Below are 21,791 nucleotides of genomic sequence, written 5' to 3' on the forward strand. Positions count from 1 at the left end.
ATCTTGAGCTATCATCTCTGTTTACGGTATCCTGTAGAATAACTTGTGTCAATACTCAATAATGCTGCTGTGGGCGCTAAATGATCCATCCATGCATTCTCGATCTGACAATATATATGATGTTAAGTGATACTAATTTACAGACAAGAATGGATACCACTACAAGTGCTTTGGTTGCGGAGCAGCCAAGTACTGGACGAAATGGCGCTGCATTTGGTCATGCTGGAAGGTGGAGAGGAACTTCATGCAGATAGGTGGCTGGACTTTGAACATGGCGAGAAGCAAGGACGGCAGCGCCCAGAGGCCATCTCCGCAGATGAGGCCAGACGCCACCACGATGGAGAGCAGGTTCGCCGCTTGCTTATCCACCCTCTTCCAGACGACGACCATGAGGCTCCCCAGGAACATGTCTATGGTGAAGGTTGGCCCGACGAAGAAGGGGATCGCCATGGCCATGATGTTTGGGATGCAGCCTCTGATCCTCCACTTGCATGCTGCGGCGACGGCCGCCAGGGCGTCAACGAAGAGCGCCGCGCAGAAGCAAGGTATGCAGAGCATGATGGAGTGCTTGGGGAGTGTCCTGATCCCTTCGACGCTTATGTCGGCGATGCCGCGGTAGGCCATGGCCATGGGCGCCGGGTAGGGCGAGCCGGGCTCTCCCAGGTGGCCCTTGGCCACCATCTTCTGGAAGCCGAGGAAGAGGAGCGGGTTGATGACGCAGCCGAGTGCGGTGCCGATGACCTGGCTGGCGAACATGGAGCGCGGTGAGGTGAGCGTCAGGTAGGCCGACTTGAAGTCGTGCATGAGCTCCGAGGAGTTGCCGATGACGACGACGACGATGCTGCCGGCGACGAGGCCGGCGATGGCGCCACCCGAGGCCTCGCCGACCCAGGCCCCGAAGATGAAGATGGCGAGCTTGCCGTAGATGGTGCCGAGAGACCAGTCCGTGAGGCCGGACGCGTAGGAGCTGCAGAAGGCCATGAGGGGGGCCATGGCGTAGCAGACGGCGACGTGGTAGAACCTGACCTGCGGAAAGATGGTGGGGAGGAGGACGGTGACGACGGCTGCCAGGAGAGCGTAGCCGGCGAGCGCGAAGCTGGTGGGGATCTGGCCGCTCTGGAAGCTCTGGATGCGGCGGCGTTCGTCGTAGCTCCTCGCTGCAGGCTCTTCGTCGGGCTGCTGCTGGCTCGTCTGCCGGCGGTGGTGGAAGCTGCGCGCCGTCCTGATGGTGACGGCGGTGAGCTGGAAGAGGCAGTCCCCGAGCACGAGGGAGATGCCCATGGGCACCTTGTAGCCGTTGAGCCCTCTGAGGCTGGACGGCGAAGGGTCGGTGTACCATGACCCCTGCTTGGCCTGCAGGATGGGCCAGAGGATCCCGGAGGAGAGGACGGCGCCGACGAGCAGCGAGAGGTTGACCATGAAAGGGCAGATGATGCCGACGCCGACGAGGCTGGGCGAGAAGTCGAAGTAGAAGCGCTTCTCGTAGGCGTCGAGGCCGAAGAGCGGGAAGGCCTGGAAGCCGCAGCCGTCTCCTCCCGTGTAGAACCACTGGAAGGCGGCCCAGCCGAAGCTTCCGACCAGGGATCTCAGGAGAGCGGCCACCTGCAGCTTCGCCGTCGCCGCCCCCTTGGGCGTGTGGAAGCTGTTGACGAGCCCGGCGATGGCGGAGCCAGATGGGTACAGCAGCTTGTAGTCCAGGATCATGACCTTGGTCAAGAGGAGCGTGATGAAGAGGCTGCTGAAGCCGGTGAGGAAGCTGTAGGCGATCATCTTGCCGGCGTGCAGCGTGTAGACGTTGGTGCCGGTGCCGGGGCCGCCGGCGGCTCTGGCCACCGTCGGGGACATGGCCGGCAGGGAGGTCATGAAGCCACCGTAGAAGGCGAGGGTGGCGCAGGCGATGACGCAGGTCTGGACGACGACGTTCTCCTGGCGGGTGAAGGGCGGGGTGGGGACGCCGCAGCGGCCCAGCAGCCGCGTCCACGAGCTGATCACGAAGAAGCTCACCAGGCTCGCCGGCATGTTGAAGGACGGCACCACGCCGGTGGTGAACCCCAGCCGCATGGCCATGAAGCTGAACACCGTGCCCAGCACCACGCTCGCCGCCACTGACCGCACCGTCACCTGCCGCCACCATGGCGCCGGAGGCTGACCCGCGAAAATCGCCTCCACCGACGACGCATCCTCCTCCTCATGCTCCTTGGAATCCACATGCTCGCCGGTGACGTCCTCTCCTGCCATGTCGCCTACTCGCCGCAGATTGCATGCCAGCCTCTCTTTCCGTAGCCCCCCTCAAACAAACATAAGCATCGCCCTTTTTTAGGATGTCTGGTAACTGGATCAACGGACCGACGGCCAACCACAAGGTAGGTAGTCTTCCTTTCCTAGCCAAACATTGTTACCGCACCAATTTGTAACGGAACAGCAGAACGACTTCAAAACTACGACACTACTGCTGAAAATTTCTTCCATTACAGGTACGGCAACACAGGCAGTACCAAGATGAATGACAATCAGGTAGATGCAAGGGTAACTCAGCTTAATCAATCCAAAGTTCTAACTGGAGCGATACAACCTTGACCTTATCTACGACCACCATAACAAATAAACTCGCTTAGAGAGGCTTTATAATGTTCATTCATGGTACTTCCTTCTTATGGCACGGAAAAGGGGCACGAACACATCGGCAATCACTCTGCCACATTAACCAATTCATACTCTACTAGAGAAAGGTTGTTGTCCTCCTTCACTGTGAAGCTGGCAGGTTCTGTAGCCTCAATCCGCCCCCATTTGTCAACTGCAAGCCTCATTGATCCTTTGAACATGTCGATTTTAGCGTTGCGCAAGATCACCGTGGCATCAGGCTTCAGCAAATCAACTGCATAGAAGGAGAACTCATCATAAGCCCAGGGCAAGCACAATGTTAAACCAATCGTGAAGCAAAGGAAAAGACAAACAGGTCAAAGAAGGGTAAGCAAATCAAGAATTAATGACATTTGGCAGACAGCATGGATATGGAAATGTAGGAGCCCCAGTATGAATTGTAAACACAGAAGGTTGCTACAATGCTTGAAATGAAGCTGCCAGAGGCATATGAAAACATAACTGGCTGTCTACCAGCTATAGAGGACTAGTGAAATATGCCTTTGGTATTCTTTTAGTTTGACAGGCTTTGATGCCCCTAAAAAAACACCAAGTAAAAGAAAATATACTACTAATCAGCATTATGAATGAGCGGATAGCAACAGCAACAGCCAAAAAAAAAGAATATTTTTTTATGGTGTCCCTAAACATAACATAAATGGTGAGCTCTGATAAGAAACAATGGCACGCACATAGGGCGAAACATAATTCACAGCAAGAAAAACAGTAAAAATAAACGTTAATTGCTAAGACATGCCATTTTCATCCATCCAGATTTAGGCAGGAAGTATCCTCATTCGGATTGAAAGTAGACACTCCAACGTAGCGGTATCTGTACATGAGATCCGATCTACATGAGTACCGTGCTGTTGTTCAGAATGACACAGCATCTGAAATCAACAAACCGCACAAAAGGCCAAAACAAGACAGGGAGAACAAGTAACGGCAGATAGGCAGTATTGACCTCTGATATGGCACACGATCCACTGCTTGTACGTTACCGTTGTACATAAAAGTAGGTTTTATTGTCTGAACTAAGTGCCGCATAATTTTGGTACAAATTATCCATCCATCATTGGAAGTAAATAAATTCACAAGACAAAGCCGTCTCAGCACTAGGTTGTGTCCTATAATCACCACGACTAAATACGATCACTTTACAAAAGAATGCATTGCATCAAATTCGAGAGGGGCCAGCGCAATCAGATCGGGGCTCAAGGAACCTAGCCCGCCACGCGCCACAGCAGAAACAATAGAGACGGCAAGTAGAAGTAGGCACCTTGGTCGTTGCGGGCGGTGAAGACGATGGCGCCGGTGTCATCCCCGACGAGGCACTCGGCGATGCGCGGCGCGCGGGAGGATGCGGGTGCGGGGGCGCCTGGGCGCGCGCGGCCGGGGACGGGGGTGGCGCTGACGACCTTGACGGTGAGGGTGTGGCCGTTGGTGCCGGGCCTGAGCTGGTCGACCTTGGTGAAGACGGGCTTCCGGAGCGCCGGCTTGTCGCCGCCCTGGGCCGCCGCGGTGGACATCGCCGGTGCGGGTGGTGGGGTCGAGGGTCGGATCGGGGTGCGGGGCGGAAACCCTAGTCGGGGTGCGGAGGTGTGGAGTGTTGCTGCGACTGATGGCTGGGTGAGGGATGGATGGAACAAGACGACCAGCTAGCGCAGTGTGGGTTGGGTTATTATTGTGGGCCGTCTTCGTTGGTGGGCCGGGCCTTGTTTCCCTCCATCATGGCGTAGTAGGCTTTACTGATTCAAAAAATAAATAAATGAAAAGGCTATGCCTTTGAAGTAAGTGAGGTTGTTGACGAGTCATGATCAACGTGTATGATTGATCCATGTATGATTCAATAACAACAGAGGTTGAAAAGATGCAGAGCGCATATTATTCATCCAATCCAATTATTAATGCACTCCGCAGCCATTCATCAGTCACGAATACATAACATATAGGAGATCCATCCAAATCCAATACAACAGGTACTTAGCCGCTGTAGGGGACGGCGATCCTGTCCGGTCCGGACTTCATGTCCTCCCAGAGCAGATCCGACAGCGCCATCATCAGCTGCCCAACCTCGCCGTCCCCGATGGGGTTGCCGTCCCACTCCACGACGGGCAGCACGGGCAGGCCGCTGCCGACGAATGCCATCTCGACGCTGCGCCTGGCGTCCTCTGCGGTGATGTTCCTGGTGGCGACCGCCGTGAGCAGGCCGGCGTCGACGAGCTTGGGCGCGAGCGCCAGGAGGCGCTTGGCCGTGCACCCGCTGAGGATCTTGTCGAAGGCCGGGAGCACGAGCTCGCGGTCCGGGGTGATGAAGGCGACGTTCACCATGGGCCCCTCGGCGACGTACCCCTGGTCGTCCACCCAGACGGCGGCGAAGGCGCCGCGGTCCTCGGCGTCCATGATGGAGAGCACGTTGGGCAGGTAGTTGACGTTCTTCACGGTGGCGAAGAGCGGCGGCTTCATGGGCACTGACGTGGTGATGGCGCGCACGCCGTCGCGGCACTGGTCGTAGTCCGCGGCGATGACCACGGCGTAGAAGGCCGGCGCCGGGCAGCCGGCCGAGGAGAGCAGGAAGTCGCCGGGGCCGGCGCTGAGCCAGTAGCGGATGGAGCCCTTGCGGCATCCCGAGGCGGCGGTCATCTGGAGGAGGATGCTGCGGAGGGCGTCGCGCGGGAAGGGCGCCGTGTCGATCCTGGCCTTGGCGGCGGAGCGGAGGAAGCGGTCGAGGTGGGCGTCGAGCTCGTAGAGGCAGCCGTCGAGGAGCATGGCGGTGTCGAATACGCCGTGGCCGCGGTGGACCATGTGGTCGTCGATGGGGAGGACCATCATCGCGGGATCAAGGATGATGCCGCCCACCACGCTGGAGTACATGGCCGGGTACGTCGACCTGTTGGTGTTGCTGCTGCATTTGTCCTGCAGCTTCTGCAGGACCTGCATTTGACTGACCTTGTTAGTGCATCGAGATCGGAGGAACAGAGCTACCATTGCATTACTTAATTTCCTACTAGTAGCTACAACAACAACAGCAACAAAAAGGTAATTGCTACTTTCCTTACTAGTATGTGATGCAGATAGCACAGAAGAAAGTAATTTAATTTGTTGGGAGGGGAGGAATTGAAGAAGATATTGAGAAAAGGTGGAGGAGACTGACTGACCTCGGCGCCAGATTCGTAGACCGGGACGACGACCCCATCACTATCACCCCCTGCGCATGTGTGTGTTGTTTTGTTCAATTCGTTGTTGAAGAAAGGAGACGGAATCATGATCTATCATCCATGGGAGTCGACGAGCTTGCAATTGATGATGGATCACGTACTTACCTTGCATGAGATGGGGATGGGGATGGGGATGATGGATCCTCCTCGTACCTCCTGATTGCTTGAGCTCCGCGAAAATTCTGCCCGTAAAACCTCCTTTTACCTCTACAAAAACTGCTGAAATTCAGTATTGTAATCTTTTGGCTTGCCTAAAAGCCCATCGATGGAAATCAGGTGGGGATCGATGAATCGATGAGAGCAAGCACTGAGCACAGCAGCGACTGCCGCCTGCAGGGAGTGAGGAATCGATGAAAGCTTACTTATTTATATGGAGTAAGCGGCTCGCCTCGCCTCGCCGTTCTAAAAGAGAATACCAGATCCAGATGGATGGCCGGCCGGCCGAAGCGACAAGGAAGGAAGGAACCCAAGGAAAGGAGAGACGGAGCTGCAAGACAGCGTAGCCGGCCGGGCACCCACCGCTCTTTTGGCTTGCATGCCAGGCAGCATCTCATCGCCGTTTGTTTGCTTGCATCGGCCTGCGGCGTGTCCTACGTGTGTCGACAAAGACGTGTACTGCAGTTTTTACTTTTTTTTAAAAGTTGTTGTTGGCTTTTTAGTTTTTAAAAGATGTGTTTAGCTTTCTACACTAAAAAAGCTCTTCAATTTTTCATATAAACTCAGCTTTTCTAAAGCTGAGTTTCTGACTTTTCGGAAGAAGCACGAGAAATTTGCTATTTGTTTGAGCTTCTGGTTTCTCATCTCTTCTCTGCTAGTTCCACTGCCTTGCCATCTCATCTCAAAGATACCACCTTATTAGGAGTGTACGGTCAGGCATTTTCATTTCAACTGCTCCATTTCTTTCAAAATGTAGTTTGTTTTTAACTTTTCTAGATACATTAATTTTGCTATGATCTAAATATAACTCTATATTTAGATGGATAGTAAGATCTATGTATTTAGAAAAGCTAAAACAACTTACGTTAAAATAAAGAAATAAATAGATAAGGGGAGTACCATTCATCTAAACATGCAATGCAGGCACATGTATTTAATGTTTTATCATGAAATCGTGGATCCAGCTGTGGCAGTGGTGGTGGAGATCGATGCATGGAATGGATTGCTGACGTTTCTGACTGCTAGTGCTAGCTGCTGCTACTACCACCATATCCTCCTCCTCTCCACCCTCACCCCCTGACCTTGCCCTGAATAAACCTCAACACCTATCTAACGCGTGGGTTGTAGTATTATTATACTAGAAAAATAATAACAGCAATAATAACTACTCTCCTCCATCCTAAATTAATTATAGGATTTTTGGATTTTCTAGATTATGCATATGGACATAATATATACACCTATCTAGGTGTATAGTAAAATCTATGAATCTAAGAAGAAGAAGAAAAAGTCAAAATGGACTTACGATTTGGGACAAGGGAATAGCAATGCGGCTTGTGTGAAAATTGCGTGACTTTGGATATGCTTTTTTATTATAATCTATAGAAATAATGTAAGCATATTCCTGCTTCTTGCATATAAAACGTGTGCTCGCATATCCTATATATTTGTATAAGATATAGGCCTAACATTCATAAATCGTTCCACCCCATGAGAATGAGATGGGTCTCATAATAAAACATTCCACTTTGGTTAACTAGCTCCCTTGGGGCGGCCTGAACAAAACGCCCACTAATAGTCTAGACAGGAGTTTGGCCAATATATATGTTGATGGCATAGGTGGATCCAAGCGTGGACTGTAGGAGCTCTGATCTTCTTCCTTCTCCACCCTCACCTCTTTTTCCTCTATTTCTTCTTCTTCCTCCTCCTTCCTTGGCTCTGATCTTCTTCCTCCTCCACCCTCACCTTCTATTTCTTCTTCTCCCTCCTCGTTCCTTCTCCCATTCCTCCACCCCTTGGCTGATGGGTTAAATATGGGCTAATTAGGGTGTATTCGGTTGAGCTTTTCAACCTGCTTTGGCTTTTTAAAAAGTCAAAAGCCAACTAAAAGGGTTGTCTCACATCAAAGCCATAGCTAAAAGTAGCTTTTGGCCAGTACAAATGTCACAGCACCTTGCCCCCTGGTTTCATGTGCTGTGGCTTCCAACTTTTTGTGAAAATTACCCATCTACCACTGGTTATGTAGCATACCGGTTCGTTTCTTTCTCTCTTTCCCATCCATGATCTCGCGAGCTCCTCTGTCGACGTCGTCCTACGACCTCGTCAGCGCAAGCTCCGTCGCGGCCTCGCCCTCTCCTTCCCGGCCACATAGGCGAGTCCCAGGCCACGCGTGCATAGGCTCCGCTGCCGCCACACGGGCGTGGGCTCCGCCTCGACCACGTGGGCGCGGCCCCTCCTCCTCTGCGGGCTGGAAGAAGAAGCAGCAGCTGTGCCCACCGCGTCGGCCGAATGCACCCACCTCCTGCCATCCCCTTTAAATTGCTTCCATCCACACCTCTCGCATCCATATCTTCGTCCTCCACCACTGCTAGCCACCGCCATGGCTCGGGCAGCAGGGAATTGAAGATCCCGCGGCTGCCATTGCTGCCCACCATCGATCTCCGCCCCACTGCTGAACTCCTTCCTCCGGCCACCTCTTGCTTCAGTTTCCTTCGGGCCCTCTTCTCCTTCGGGAGCAAACAGAAGCAACAGGGACGCTGCCCTCTTCTCTACTCGATCCGGCGGTGGCGCAAGTGCTAGCTGCCAGCACTTCCTCCCCTGCACCAGGTCAGGGTGGCAACGGGGATGACAACTTCGAAAACAAATCGAGGACTACAGTGTTGCTGATGAATCGTGGACGAGCACCAAGGATTCAACGGCTCCGGACGAGCACCGAGGATTCAAGGGCGGAGCCGTGGAGGAGCGAGCGCTCCGCGGTAGAGATGTAGAGTGGAGGGGCAAAAAGGGTAGCGCACGCACAGCGGCGCCTCGGGGTCGTGGCGTTGCGCTCTTCATGTTCTGCAATGCGTCAACGACGGCGCGACGCACCATCCCAATCTCCCGATGCAGCGATAGTCCCCACCTACAAGCATAAATTACCACAAATCTATAATTTCACAATTATTTCAACCAAACGACTTTCAACTTTCTCAATAGCTTTTCCATAGCTCACAGCCCACAACAACTTTTTTCACAGCTCACAGCCCAACCAAACACACCCTTAGTCTAGCATACTCTAACCATCATCCAATTAGTCTCCTTATATGTGTAATTAGCTTAGCAATTAGCTATATTTAATCCTATTTAGCATAAAAATTGGCTAAAGCTTAGCCCCAAGATCCAAATAAGAACCCCATAGATAGAAAGAGCACATATCAAGTACATCTCGTATCCGGTAATGCGTGCGAAGAAGGTGGCGTAGAATCCGGCAATGGTCAAGATCCCCATGGCCTGAGATGCACAAGCAGCGGCCCACAGAGCTGACAGAACATGGCCGTGATCTCGGACAAGAGCATGAGCGTCCCGGAAGTGAAGTGAGCCAGGCCGTAGGCCCACGTGTCAGGAATACCCTTATGCACACGAGGCTTGGGCCTTATTGGGCACCCAGCCAGCCCAGACAGAAGAGAGAGAGAGGCGCTAGATCCATCCGACGAAATCCCCTCCGATCTGCCGCACCGGAGGAGGAGCGCCGCCGGTTTGCTCCGGCGATGGATCGCGACGGCCGCCCGGGTTGGCTGCCGTCGCTGGGCTTCGCCTTCCTCAGCTTCAACTGCGGGATGGCCGTCTACCGTTCCTGGGACGACCCCTCATCCGTCGCCTTCGTCGTCGTCGCCTACGTCGCCCTCATCCTCCTCTTCCGCTGCCTCCACCTGCTCGAGCGCGCCGGCCCAGGCCACAGGGGCGGACAAGGCATCAAGCTCGCCGTCTGGGGACTCTCCACGCTCCTCACGCTCATGTTCTCATCCAAGGTCGCCGACATCATGCCGCTCTGGGCGCAGCTGCTCGTCTGGGCCATGGGGATCTTCACCATCGTCGCGGGCTTCTACGCCTTCTTCCTCGCACGCCCGGACGCACCTTGATCTCCTCCTCGATTCCTCCTCGACCCATCACCACCGAATGGTACGCTCTATTTATAAAGAGATATCCATTTACCATGTTACTCCTCAGCAAAAAACTTCACTTTGTTAGTTCTATCTATCTGTTCACCAACGACTTGACTCTGATCTGTTCAGACAAGGATGATTTGAACATGCTCGCTTGACTTGGACCAAAGACTTGTGTTCTTGTTTGCTATCTCTTTGGCATGATTCACTCCACTAGATCCCCAAGCAACCAGCATTGACCGGTTACAAACAATTATTAGGAATTGTTGACTGACCTGATCGCGTTGGGTCCCAGCTGCAACAGGGGAATCTTTTGGATGAACAACAACACCTTATCAACCCTTGCATGCCCATTTTATATCAGGCACTTGTGATGACTTCAACTATCTAAATGTTTTGATTATATGATGTGAAGCAGCGCGGGCATCTTGATTTGCTTGCTCTTACGGGTTATTTTCTTGTAGCTAATGGCACACTATCTCTAGATTAGTAAGTGTTATTCTAAAAGCAAACGATGTTTGCAACCAAAATTTGGGATGCAAAGACTTAATTTTGTGCAACTGTTTGCTATCTCTTGGCATGATTGACTAGACTAGATTTGCATACACCAAGTATGGACTGGTCCAAAGAGTTGTTAGGTTGGGGGTTTATTGCCTTTCTTGACTGTTGGGGGGGGGGGGGGGGGGGCATCTTTGGAATGAACAAGAACTACTAAATGGAAGTACTATTACAACCCTTGCATGTGAAATTTCCAGGTCATTTCTCGTAGCTTTTAGTTTGGGATTTCTCAATGGTAATCAAAAGGAGCTTGTACAGCAACAGGCCTGAGACAGTCACAGTAAACTCACATGGTGGGGAAACATACTGGAGGGTATAATGAACAAGAAACCATACCAATAGGAGTTTAATAGTTTAATAGTTAATGGTGGGGAAACATACTGAAGGAACTTGTGTTGGCATTCTGTAGAGTAAGATGAAGAATGAGGGAGTCTGAAAATACTCAAAGGTGGGAGATATAGATAGAAAAGAGACACAAGGCTTATAATTTTGTGTCACATATGTTCTAATGTGAAATCCTGAAAAAAAGAGAGAAGAAAAACCAAGCTCGCAAATCCCAAATTTAAATATATTCATTCCATGCCCTTTGGAGAATGTGTTTGGCAAAGTTGTGAAAGGATTTCTGGATACCAAGTGCTGTCTTAAGATATAGTATGTTTCTAGATCAACTATCTAGTTGTTCGGGTCATAGGACGAGAAAGTGCTGACATCTTGATTTGCTTGCTCTTATGGGTTATTTTCTTTTGACTACTGACACAACATTTCTAGTTCAAGTGTTGCTCTGAAAGCAAACAATATTTGCTTACCAGAATTTGGGATGCAAAGACTTAATTGTTCTTCTCTTGTTTGCTATCTTTTGCATGATTGGCTACACTAGGTCTGCATACAACCAGTATTGACTGGTCCAAAGAGTTAATAGATCTGTTCAGAATTCATAATGATTACCTTTATCAGCTGGCTTGACTTAGACCACTGACCTGATTGGGAGCGAGAGGGGGAGGGGGAGAGGGAGGAATAACAGCAACTTAATCAACATTTGCATATAGGTTTTCTCAGTGGTAAGCAGAAGGAGCCAGTACTGTACCAAGTCTGAGACAGTCTTGTAAAATCACATGGTGGGAATAGTGGAAGGTATAAGCCACAAGAAACCAAAATGAGGGGAATTGGATAGTTCTTAGTTCCTTTGCGGTGGTATATCTGCTTTCTCCAACAAAGCAAAATATTGAAAGGTGGAACCTGTGTTAACATGCAAAATACTGTTGATAGCTAGCCCATCTGATTTGAGGGGCTAGATGGAACCTGTATTAACATGCTGTAGAGTAAGGTAAATGATGGGGAGTGAGAAAATACTGAAAGATGGATGATGTAGAGAGAATAAAGGACACACCAGGCTTATAATCACATGGGTGGGGGAGAAACGAACTCCCAAAGCGCAATATCGATCAGCTTTGGCAAAAAAAAAGAGAAAAGAATAAAAGAAGGAACTGCCTTCCCTTGTTTCTGTTTGGAACGCACAACTTTTTTCAGTGAAGTTCTGGAGACATCATCAGGACAGGCTGTTACCCTTTTCAACACAACGTTGACCATCTATACTGCACAACTGATCAGAAATTTGAATGAGACGAACATGTAGTACCTGGACGTATTTTTTGTGGCAAGAAAAGTGAAAAAATACCTCAAACTCTTTAACTAAATGCATCTTTGCTGTTTGTTGTTGCCTTGTTGCAGGATACTTTATCAGCTTGAGCTTCCATTTACGTGGCCTATGTCGTTGCAGCATCTGGGAGGAGCCCGGAAAGATAGTAAGTCGGATGAACATACTGGCAGTAGCTTTGAATAAATGAAACTCCAATGTTTGAGAACATTAGTTTGTTATAGTACCCTGGAGAGCTTGTTTTTGTGTTGAAAGGTTTGACATTAGAAAGAGATTTGCTTCTTTGAGCACCTCAGACAATGGGTTTTGGAGGTGGCAGATCCTCCGCTTTTCCCGAAAGTTGTGTCTGCTTGAACGAAGTGCTACATGTAACATGTTTGCAAGAGCCGGCTCGCACCAAGCACAAGGCCACAACTGAGGGCTTCTTTGTTGGTAATGGAATGGAATATAATTTATGAAAAATAGTTCGAAGTCTTCCTTGAGCTATGTTCGGATCATGTATGAAACAAATTTGCAAGAATTTCAACTTTTGTCCAATCGGTTTAGTTTGGTTGTACAGGCAGGATCTTCTACTTTAATTTTGTCCTGCAAGGGACAAGACGCCCCGGTCGATCTGACTCATGGAGAGCCAATAATGGGGTGTTTAGATCCTAGAGCTAAAGTTTAATCCGTGTCACATCGAATATTTGGAGACTAATTAGGAGGACTAAATATGAGTTAATAGGAGGCTGGACGGCGAGATGAATCTATTAAACCTAATTAATCCATCATTAGCAAATGGTTACGGTAGCAGCATAATGTCAAATTATGAACTAATTAGGCTAAGATTCGTCTTGCTGTTTAGGCTAATGGATTTTGTAAATAGTCTATATTTAATACTCCTAATTAGTATCTAAACATTCAATGTGACAGGGACTAAAATTTAGTCTGGGGATCCAAACACACCTAATGTAAATATAATGCATGCATTCAGATGTTAGCGTGCACCGTGCATGTCCATCCTCGTCCAAAAAAGGAAACGTGTTGCAGCTAACCAGCGGTCGCGGTTAGAAAACTCAGCATTCGTTTGTTACGAGGTTTAGTACCGGTTACGTTTTGACTCGGTACTAATGCTTACATTAGTACCGGGTCTAACGGCTAGTCTTCGAGGAGCCCCTCGTGACCCCTTTAGTATTGGGTGGAGGCTTCACCCGGTACTCAAGGTCACAAATTAGTACCGGTTGAAGCCTCCAATCTTTACTAATATAGCTGAGGGCCTTTAGTACCGGGTGGAGGCTTCACCCGGTACTAAATCGCAACCTCCCCTCACGCGTCAGCCCCCCTTCTCTCTCTCACCCCACGCTCACCCTCCCTCCCGCCACTTATCCGCTCGTCCCCTCATCCTCTCACCCACGCCTCTTTTCTTCTCCCCACCGAATCCCCCCTCTCTCCCCAGCTGAATCCCCTCCCTCTCCCCCACACGGATCCCGTTGCCGCTCCTCCTGTCGCTGCCCCTCTCCTCCCTCTCCGCTCGCCCCTCACCTCTTACATGTGGCGAGGAGCGGCGGAGGCAAGAAGGGAGGACGCGGCAAGGTGGCGGAGCATCGGCACGGCATGACGGAGCAAGGAACGGTGGCGGGGCAAGGAGCAGCGGAGCTCCAGCGGAAGGGCGTGGCAGCGGAGCGTCGGTAGGGCGTGGCGGAGTAAGGAGAGCGTGAATCATGGAGTAGCGACCACCTCTCCCTCAGATCCGGTGGTGGCGGTAACCGGTGGGCCGAGGAGCGGCGGCGGCAGCAATCGGCGGCGGTGGCTGAGTAGCATAAGTACGCCGCCTCCCTTCCTCCCCCTCTCTCTTCGGTGCGGGGCTTAGGGGTTGTGCGGCCGGGGCTCCGGCGCTCGGGCGGACGGCGGCAGGGTGAGGCTGGGGCTCCGGCGCTTTGGCGGACGGCGGCGGGGTGCGACCGAGGTTTCGGTCAGCAGATTTCTTTTTTATTATTTTTTAATACCTCTTATTATTTGACTTGGTACTAAAGAAGATAGTAATACCAATTGCACAACCAGTACTAAGGGGGGTTTGGATCAGTATTAAGGGGCATCCCAGCAGTGAGGGGTGCTGTGTCCACGGCACGCATCATCATTCATACCATTGCAGCCATCCATGTGGTTTTCTATCGAGATGGAGGTGCTGCAGCTCAGGCTTACATATTGTTTGGTGAACCCAATGCAAATAAAGAAAGATCGATGGACATGCTGGTGTTGAGCAATACTAGTGCTACGACTCGGATCCTGGTGATCGGTGGTACGGGGATCATCGAGCAGCACCTCGTGGCGGCGAGCCTCAACGCCGCGCACCCGACGGCCGTGCTCGTCCGGCCGGCCACCGTCGCCGCCGACGCTGCCAAGGCCAGCTTGGTGATTGATTGCATATGTTCATCTCCGCCGTCGGCCACACCTAGCCGGAGGAGGTGCTCAGCCAACTCAAGATTGTGGCCGCCATACTGGAAGCCGGCAACATCAAGGTCTGTCGCGTCGTCCACAATTTTGGGATCTGCATCGTCGGCACACAATTACCGAATAATCCGATGCATTGCATTGCAGCGGTTCATGCCATCTGAATACGGGTGCGACGTGGAGGTGGCGGAGCACATGCTGGAGCCGGCGAGGAGCATTCTGGGCGCCAAAGTCCGAGTCCGCGAGGCTCTCACAGCTGCAGGGGTTCCTCGCACCATCGTCTGCAGCTACTGGTGTCAAGGCTTCCTGCTCCCGAGGGCCGGAAACCCTGAAGCAGACGGTCCTCCACACACGACGGCCACCATCTTTGGCGATGGACAAGTACAAATAATGCATGCATGCCTTTGTGACTGTGCATACTGATGAATCAAATACTTATTACATTCAATCATGCATGATTGCCAAACAGGGTTCTTCGTACACGAGAAGGATATGAGCAGGGTGGCTATCAAGGCCGTGCAAGACCCTCGCACTCTCAACAGGATACTACACGTGCGGCCGCCAAGCAAACTCTGCTCCCTCAACCAGCGACAATGACAATTTTTGATGACTCTGTTAAGAACTTTCAACTAATAAGGCTGTCAAATAATTGGTTACACAAGGCTTTGCTAAGGTACTCCGGTTACCTCTTAAGAGGTAAGACTTCAAATAAATCTGAGCCATTAAAGTTTAAGAGAGAAAAACAATTACCTATAGGAAAAAAAAGGCAATAAGCGGGTATCTCGGTCACCACCGAGGAATGCATACTGCATGTGCATGTATCCATGCAGTTTCTTTCCTTTTGGCTGCAACTGACAACAACAAGACGTCCACATTTCTTGGAGATTTTTTTAGCGGGAAATTAAGAAGATACCGGCCGGTTAGTGCATGGTCAAAATCAGAGGTGTTTACGGTTTACGTTTTCAATCTCAGCAAGCCGATTTTGGGATGGAGTAGTCCCCGTGTTTTCCAAGATGGAAGAAATTAAAGCCGCAACATATCAAGATAGTAAAATTTATTTACTTTTTGATGAATATACAGAAATAAAGTTGAGTTCATGCCATAGCTATGACTTGCAAACTTTATTTTTGGCTGACTTGCTTCCTGATTTTGTACATCTTTGACGGCCATATATGGTGTCACATGTCACGTTACAAAAAATAGATCCCAACTATATGACTTGGGAACGATAGGATTCTGTAGAATTTTTTTCTTGCACTAACATGTTACACACGTTAGAAGAAAACATGTTACAGTGATATGAATCATGTCACGTTAAAAAAAACCCATCACCATGTCACACTAATTTCAGGTTAAAGGTCATGTTACAGAATCGCATGTGGTGTGCACCATGCCACGTTTTAACCCATCACCATGTCACCATAATTTCAGATTAAAAAAACACGTTGCAAGATCCTAGGGATTTGCACCATGTCATGTTAGAAAAAGCGGCATATAGCCCTTATTTAGTTCACCCCCAACTCCCAACTTTGGCACTATGTAAAAAGAAGATTCATCATCACATCAAACTTGCGGTACATGCATGGAGTACTAAATGTAGACGTAATTAAAAATTAATTGCACAGTTTTGTTGTACTTTGCGAGACGAATCTTTTGAGCCTAATTAGTCAATGTTTGGATAATAATTCACAAATATAAACGAAACGCTACAGTGTACTACAGTGCTGGTACAGTAATTTTGGCACTCCTAATTTTGACAACTAAACAAGGCCTAGAAAAAGCGACGACAACACGCGAGGTATTCGATCGATCATATATGCATTATTCGATCTTATCGAACAATATATTATAGTTCCATCGATCTGTATTAATTTGAACCATTATTTACATATAGTAAAGTACTCCTCCGATCCTGTAATCTATAGCGATCTTCGTGGACGAGAAGGACATGAGCGCGGTTGCCATCACAAGATCCTCTACGTGCGGCCTGCGGCGAACGTGTGCTCTTTCAGCCACCTCGTGCAGTGCGGCTCTGGGAGGAGAAGACCAGCAGGGCCCTGGAGGAGCTCCTCAGGAGGATCCAGGACTCCCCGATGCCGCTCAGCTTCCAGCTTGCCATGGTGCACGCCACCGTGGCAGCCGGCGGCGGCGGCGTCTGCGAGCAGACCGTCAACGCGTCGGCCGGCGTCGAGGCCACGGAGCTCTACCCGGACGTCCACTTCGCCACCGTCCAAGACCACCTCAACGCTCTCGGCCGGTGTCGTGTGGATCCTATTGTTCCTACTACCCCATCCCCATGGGTGTTTTCCATACAGTCAGTGAGCTCAGCGCTACAGTAGGCGTGTTTTCTTTCACAAGAGAACATCCATTTGGGCCGTTGAGGCCTGCTCCGTCCGGCCCAAACATGGCGCATGGGCTTGGCCTGCCGAGAGAGAGAGCAGCGTTCGGCCTTCTCCTCCTCCTCCTCCTCCTCCAGTCCCCACATCAGCCTACCGCGAGCGCCGGCGGCTGCGAGCGCGATTTCTCGGGGAGGAAGAAGCAGAACGGGCAGCGGCGCCGGCGAGGAGAGAGTACTCGCGATGGGGCGACGCATCCTGAACGACGCGCTGCGCACTATGGTCAACGCGGACCGCCGGGGGAAGGCCACGGCGCTCCTCCAGCCCATCTCCGGCGTCATGGTCTCCTTCCTCAACATCATGAAGCACCGAGGTATGCAATGCACTTCCGTTGCTTACAAGTTAGCATACCGCCGTCTGGTAGCCTCGCCCCTCCACCTTCGTCTCGTCCTCCGATTAATTTTTTACCCAAGAGGTTCCTTCATCATTGCTGGCAAAGTTAGGTCTTTGATGCTGATTCAAGTCGCTGGCAAACCCCATTTCTAGGAGAAGTGCATCTATTGGGTGATTTGTGAGTATTCAAGTCTTTATATCAACAACTATTATGCTAGAGGGCTCGGGTTGACAATGCAAAAGAGGAACTGATGCCTTCATGCTGACATCGAAATTGGCTTTCAGAACCATGTGCTTCTCATCGCCTCATTATACATGTTAATAAAATGCAGTATCTCGGCTCCAAATCAATGTCTAATATGTGCCCTCTCTTTGACTTTTGAACAAACAAGTGCTTTGCCCCCCTTCATCTGTTGAAATCTGAACGAGATTTAGTTTGCAAACAGATTTTGCAAGTCTTTGTTAGGATGACAAACATTCTTTTGTTGTTCTAAAAATTTGTGCTCATGGAGTTTATCGATGCTTCGCAGGGTATATCAAAAGCTTTGAGGTCACTGATCCGCATAGAGTTGGGAAAATTAATGTGGAGCTTCATGGACGTATTAAAGATTGCAAAGCTCTTACTTACAGGCAAGACCTCAGAGCTAAGGAAATAGAACAATACAGGGTTCGGATGCTCCCAACACGCCAGGTGTTTTATCTACTCATGTCTTTTTTTTTCGGCGAACCTTATCTACTCATATCTATGGACATTTGCATGTCCTGTTACTTTCTCTCTCTTTTTGTAATCATATTAGCTTCCTCCACTACAATCTCAGTTTAAATTTTAAGTTTTGACTTGGAAATTGGGCGAAAGCATGGAATTTGATGATGAACGTATCAGACAACTAACTGATATGGTTGCCTATGGGGTGTGTGTGTTGTTTTTTACATTACATGTGCTATCCAGTAAGCTAGGTTTGTATATAAACCTGTCATATACCTTGGATGGTTGTATCTTCAGTTTAATTTTAGATCTAGAGCATACTCTATTCAGATTTCCTCACCTGTACCCATGCAATGTGCTAGCCACTAGGATAGATCTGCATGTAAACCTGTCCTTAGCCCTTGGATGGTCATGCTTCTCACTTTAGCTACAGATCGAGAGCATATATTTCACATGTAGTTGGTGTGGTATCACTAACACATTTCCTCTTTATTTGGTCTGATTTGCTTTGCAGTGGGGCTATGTTGTGATTACTACTCCAAATGGTGTTTTGGATCATGAGGAAGCAATCAGGCAGAATGTGGGTGGTCAGGTCCTTGGCTATTTCCATTGAGGAGCTTCGTTCTCTTGTTCTGAATGAGGCAAATGGGCTATGGCCGAGCCCATTCTGTTTGTACTTTGAGAGCTGTTTTGCTTTTGTTCACTGCCAACAAGAAATGCAATAACATGTCAAAAGTACGGCTCTCGGCGCTTGGAAATGCTAACTGTTAAACAGGAAAACTGTAATTTTTTCTTTTGAAATGATATCATTTAGATCTGTCCTGCATCTAGGTTTTTGGAGATATATGGGTATTGCTAGTTTGAGATTCTATGATCCGGGTAAGAAGCATAGCTCGGTTCTTGTGATCTTGTGGAGTTGCCATGTACGCTTTTCTGAGATCTTTCCTGTAGAGGGTTGAAGTTGAACACGCTTTGGCTTTGGTAGTTCAGTCATTGTCTGGGCTGTGTTTCTGATCTTGTACTCTTGTTTGCAGTACTGCTTGTAGCCAGTCTTTTTTTTCATAAAAGAAAAGAATTGTGTTAGATACGTGTGTTTGATGAACGGTGAATGTGACAGATGCTGAAAGAAACTGATGTTGCTGCGTCTGCGTGCCGTATGTCTATCGGCTGGGATATGTGTGAATTTGTTGTCAGGATACGAACCTTGTTGTTCACTGCATGCTGGTGAGAATATGCTGCGGTTGTGGTGCTACTTCCGTGCCACAAATATCTCCACGAATTTGTGGTGATCAGCGACATGGGATGTGTTACAGAAAAAAACAGAGAGAGAGATTTCTCATGGGTGTCGCGTACTGCACGTAGCATATGATGGTCCGGGCTGAATGCTAACATTTCTAGGTAACTCCATATTATCTAGAGTTGAGAAAGAGACAGGCGTTGCTGCTAGAAGAAACCAACAGCGCCTACCGTTCTTTCTGTCCGCCGGCCGCCGGGGAGGTGAAATGGTCTCCGGCTCGCTGCCCACGCGGCCTTCTCCGACGGCGTTCTCGCCGCCGTTGCCCGTCCCCGGCCGCGCGCGCTCTCCTCGCCTCCTCCGCAGCCGCGCCACAGGTGTGTCTTTCTATCCCTCCTTCCTTCCTCACTTAGTTCTGCTGCTGGCCTTTAGGAGCTGTGAGCTGCAATGTTTCTTCAGAATCCTTTTTGGGATTTTAAACTTCAATTTTACTGCGCGCCATTTTTCCTGTATGCACTTATTACTCTGACCATATGCTTTTTTCCCCCCTGTATACGCTTATTACTCTGACCATATGTTTAGTCACTACTTTCTAGTACTCCAAATCAGTGTTATAACTTGAACATATTTGGAACAGGTAACTTATGTTGCTGATGCTGACAGTTAATTGTCACTCTTGCTGTTTTAGGCAGACTCAGGGCTTTTTCCATCAAAGCAACTCATAGTGGTCTGAGCGATGTATCTGTGCAGAGCCTTGCTGAAAATGAACTTCCAGCAGTCACCGGTGCTGCTTACAGCTTCACTGGAGCAACGACATCACTCACCAGCAAGACTCTAACCTCGTCCAAGAAGATTACTCTTGTTAGACATGGCTTGAGCTCATGGAACGCCGAAAGCCGTGTCCAGGTTAGTGTCACATTTCAATCACTTGCTTTCTCCGCAACTTTTAATTTACGTTGGAGATGGATGTATGGTTGCAAAAGAGTTGCGATTCAATCATTTTATTCGTTCGTTCGGGGTACCTTTCTATCTGTTCAAGTGACCAGAAAAAAAGGATGCGCCTTTTGGATCCATTCATGAGATCGTTGCTTTTGTCTAGGGAAGCTCAAATCTGTCAGTGTTAACAGAGACCGGTGCCAAGCAGGCAGAGAAATGTCGTGATGCTCTTTCGAACATGAAATTTGACGTCTGCTTCTCTAGTCCTATCTCACGAGCAAAGGTTCCAATTCCAAGCCTAGTTACTATATGAATGTGATTACGAACGATGTGAATATGTGTGTAATGTGCAAGTGACATTTGTATGCAGTCAACTGCCGAAATTATTTGGCAAGGGAAGGAAAAACCCCTTGTTTTTCTGGATTCACTAAAAGAGGCACACCTCTTCTTCTTAGAGGGCATGACCAATGGTATGAATAAACCTTGTGGCTTTCCTTATTCTTATTGCCCATTAATTAAATGTAATTGACTTACTTGGAGGCAGCGGATGCTAAGAAGCAATATCCAGAGCTGTACACCAAATGGAGGGAGGACCCTGCAAATTTTCATGTTAATGGCATGTACCCAATTAGGGAGTTGTGGGGAACAGCAAGACAAGCCTGGGAGCAGATCTTGCTCACTCCGGTATCAACCTACCTCTCCTAGCCTGCTTACTTGTTTTCTTCAAAAAAATTAAACTACTTGTGTTCCTTTTAGACTGTTCTTTTGTTGATTAATATGTATCCAGCAGGGGTTCATCCCCTCCTGTTTCATCAAAAGAAAAAAAAATTAAACTTGTGTTGGGACAGGGTGAAAACTTCTTGGTGGTTACGCACAAATCCATCTTGCGCGCGCTCGTCTGCACGGCACTGGGTCTCCCTCCTGAGAGGCATGTTTTCTATTCATAACAATAATGTAAACAATGATTACGAATAATGTTTTCTTTTTTCAAATGATTACGAATAATGCAGGTTCCGTGCCACTGATGTAAACAATGGTGGCATGTGTGTCTTCACGGTTAACAAGCATGGAGAAGCTATGCTTCAAGCCCTCAATATGACAGCACACATGTACAGTGATCACACCTATCAGTACTAGCTTAGTTTTGCACTATATTGTATTTCCTGTATCTTCCGTTAGACAAGTCATTCTTGAAATTAAATGACTTTGGTAAAATGTGGCCTTAGTGCACATAACCATAGCTGACCCCGTCAGATGTGATTGTCCGTGTGAATGTCATTTAACCTTTGAGCAACTGTCAATCTCCATCCATAAAACTTGCGAGGCAGCACCGAAAACATTGCTACGGTTAAAGATTACGGGAAATGTTCAAGTTGAAGCAAGAAGCAATGCCCTGATAATGTGCAGGTGTATTATTTCAGGGAAAAAAATGCATGGCTGCATGGAGGGATGCGGAGAGGACATGTTTGGTTGGTTGTATCATTTGATTCATGTATGAAACGATGATCCTTTTGTTTAGCTGGATGAATTGGACCAACTCATCCAGGATGAGATTATCCTGCTTAATACATTATTCTAGAACCATATTGTACAAGCAAATTGACTGA

The 21,791-nt window shown here is 49.1% G+C and overlaps 7 protein-coding genes across 9 annotated transcripts; 4 read left to right on the plus strand and 3 right to left on the minus strand.

Moving 5' to 3' along the window:
• Positions 1-81: 81 nt before the first annotated feature.
• On the minus strand, positions 82-2,309 carry LOC117855600 (probable metal-nicotianamine transporter YSL1). Its single transcript, XM_034737979.2, has one exon. The coding sequence runs from the start codon at positions 2,236-2,238 to the stop codon at positions 160-162; it is 2,079 nt and encodes a 692-aa protein (XP_034593870.1). The 5' UTR covers positions 2,239-2,309; the 3' UTR covers positions 82-159.
• Positions 2,310-2,515: 206 nt separating this feature from the next.
• Positions 2,516-4,292, minus strand: LOC117855606 (uncharacterized protein At4g28440). Its single transcript, XM_034737988.2, has 2 exons — positions 3,920-4,292; positions 2,516-2,875 (listed from the first exon to the last, which is right to left on the minus strand). Exons 1-2 carry the CDS (start codon positions 4,167-4,169, stop codon positions 2,688-2,690), a joined length of 438 nt encoding a protein of 145 aa, XP_034593879.1. The 5' UTR covers positions 4,170-4,292; the 3' UTR covers positions 2,516-2,687.
• Positions 4,293-4,502: 210 nt separating this feature from the next.
• LOC117855603 (D-amino-acid transaminase, chloroplastic) lies at positions 4,503-6,402 on the minus strand. Of its 3 annotated transcripts, none has more exons than XM_034737986.2 (4): positions 6,221-6,402; positions 5,964-6,065; positions 5,799-5,848; positions 4,503-5,574 (listed from the first exon to the last, which is right to left on the minus strand). In XM_034737986.2, exons 2-4 carry the CDS (start codon positions 5,968-5,970, stop codon positions 4,624-4,626), a joined length of 1,008 nt encoding a protein of 335 aa, XP_034593877.1. In that variant the 5' UTR covers positions 5,971-6,065; positions 6,221-6,402; the 3' UTR covers positions 4,503-4,623. The 3 variants fall into 3 exon arrangements, with proteins under 3 accessions (XP_034593877.1, XP_034593876.1, XP_034593875.1); XM_034737985.2 differs by having other exon boundaries at positions 5,964-6,074; XM_034737984.2 differs by lacking the exon at positions 6,221-6,402 and having other exon boundaries at positions 5,964-6,214.
• A 2,932-nt stretch (positions 6,403-9,334) lies between these two features.
• Positions 9,335-12,686, plus strand: LOC117855605 (uncharacterized). Its single transcript, XM_034737987.2, has 2 exons — positions 9,335-9,953; positions 12,224-12,686. Exon 1 carries the CDS (start codon positions 9,407-9,409, stop codon positions 9,911-9,913), a length of 507 nt encoding a protein of 168 aa, XP_034593878.2. The 5' UTR covers positions 9,335-9,406; the 3' UTR covers positions 9,914-9,953; positions 12,224-12,686.
• Positions 12,687-14,369: 1,683 nt separating this feature from the next.
• On the plus strand, positions 14,370-16,918 carry LOC117858900 (isoflavone reductase homolog A622-like). The gene is given in 5 exon segments (XM_072294308.1): positions 14,370-14,556; positions 14,559-14,647; positions 14,727-14,952; positions 15,034-15,167; positions 16,601-16,918. Coding segments are annotated over 5 exon segments (954 nt in total).
• A 123-nt stretch (positions 16,919-17,041) lies between these two features.
• LOC117856903 (small ribosomal subunit protein uS8my) lies at positions 17,042-19,097 on the plus strand. Its single transcript, XM_034739339.2, has 3 exons — positions 17,042-17,288; positions 17,839-17,999; positions 18,529-19,097. Exons 1-3 carry the CDS (start codon positions 17,159-17,161, stop codon positions 18,625-18,627), a joined length of 390 nt encoding a protein of 129 aa, XP_034595230.1. The 5' UTR covers positions 17,042-17,158; the 3' UTR covers positions 18,628-19,097.
• A 305-nt stretch (positions 19,098-19,402) lies between these two features.
• Positions 19,403-21,783, plus strand: LOC117856902 (probable 2-carboxy-D-arabinitol-1-phosphatase). Its single transcript, XM_034739338.1, has 8 exons — positions 19,403-19,625; positions 19,937-20,154; positions 20,348-20,467; positions 20,555-20,654; positions 20,729-20,868; positions 21,033-21,112; positions 21,195-21,293; positions 21,606-21,783. The coding sequence occupies exons 1-8, from the start codon at positions 19,517-19,519 to the stop codon at positions 21,688-21,690; spliced, it is 951 nt and encodes a 316-aa protein (XP_034595229.1). The 5' UTR covers positions 19,403-19,516; the 3' UTR covers positions 21,691-21,783.
• The last annotated feature ends 8 nt before the right edge of the window (positions 21,784-21,791 follow it).

The sequence above is a fragment of the Setaria viridis genome, chromosome 5, assembly GCF_005286985.2.
Source record: "Setaria viridis chromosome 5, Setaria_viridis_v4.0, whole genome shotgun sequence".
NCBI classification, from domain to species: Eukaryota; Viridiplantae; Streptophyta; class Magnoliopsida; order Poales; family Poaceae; genus Setaria; species Setaria viridis.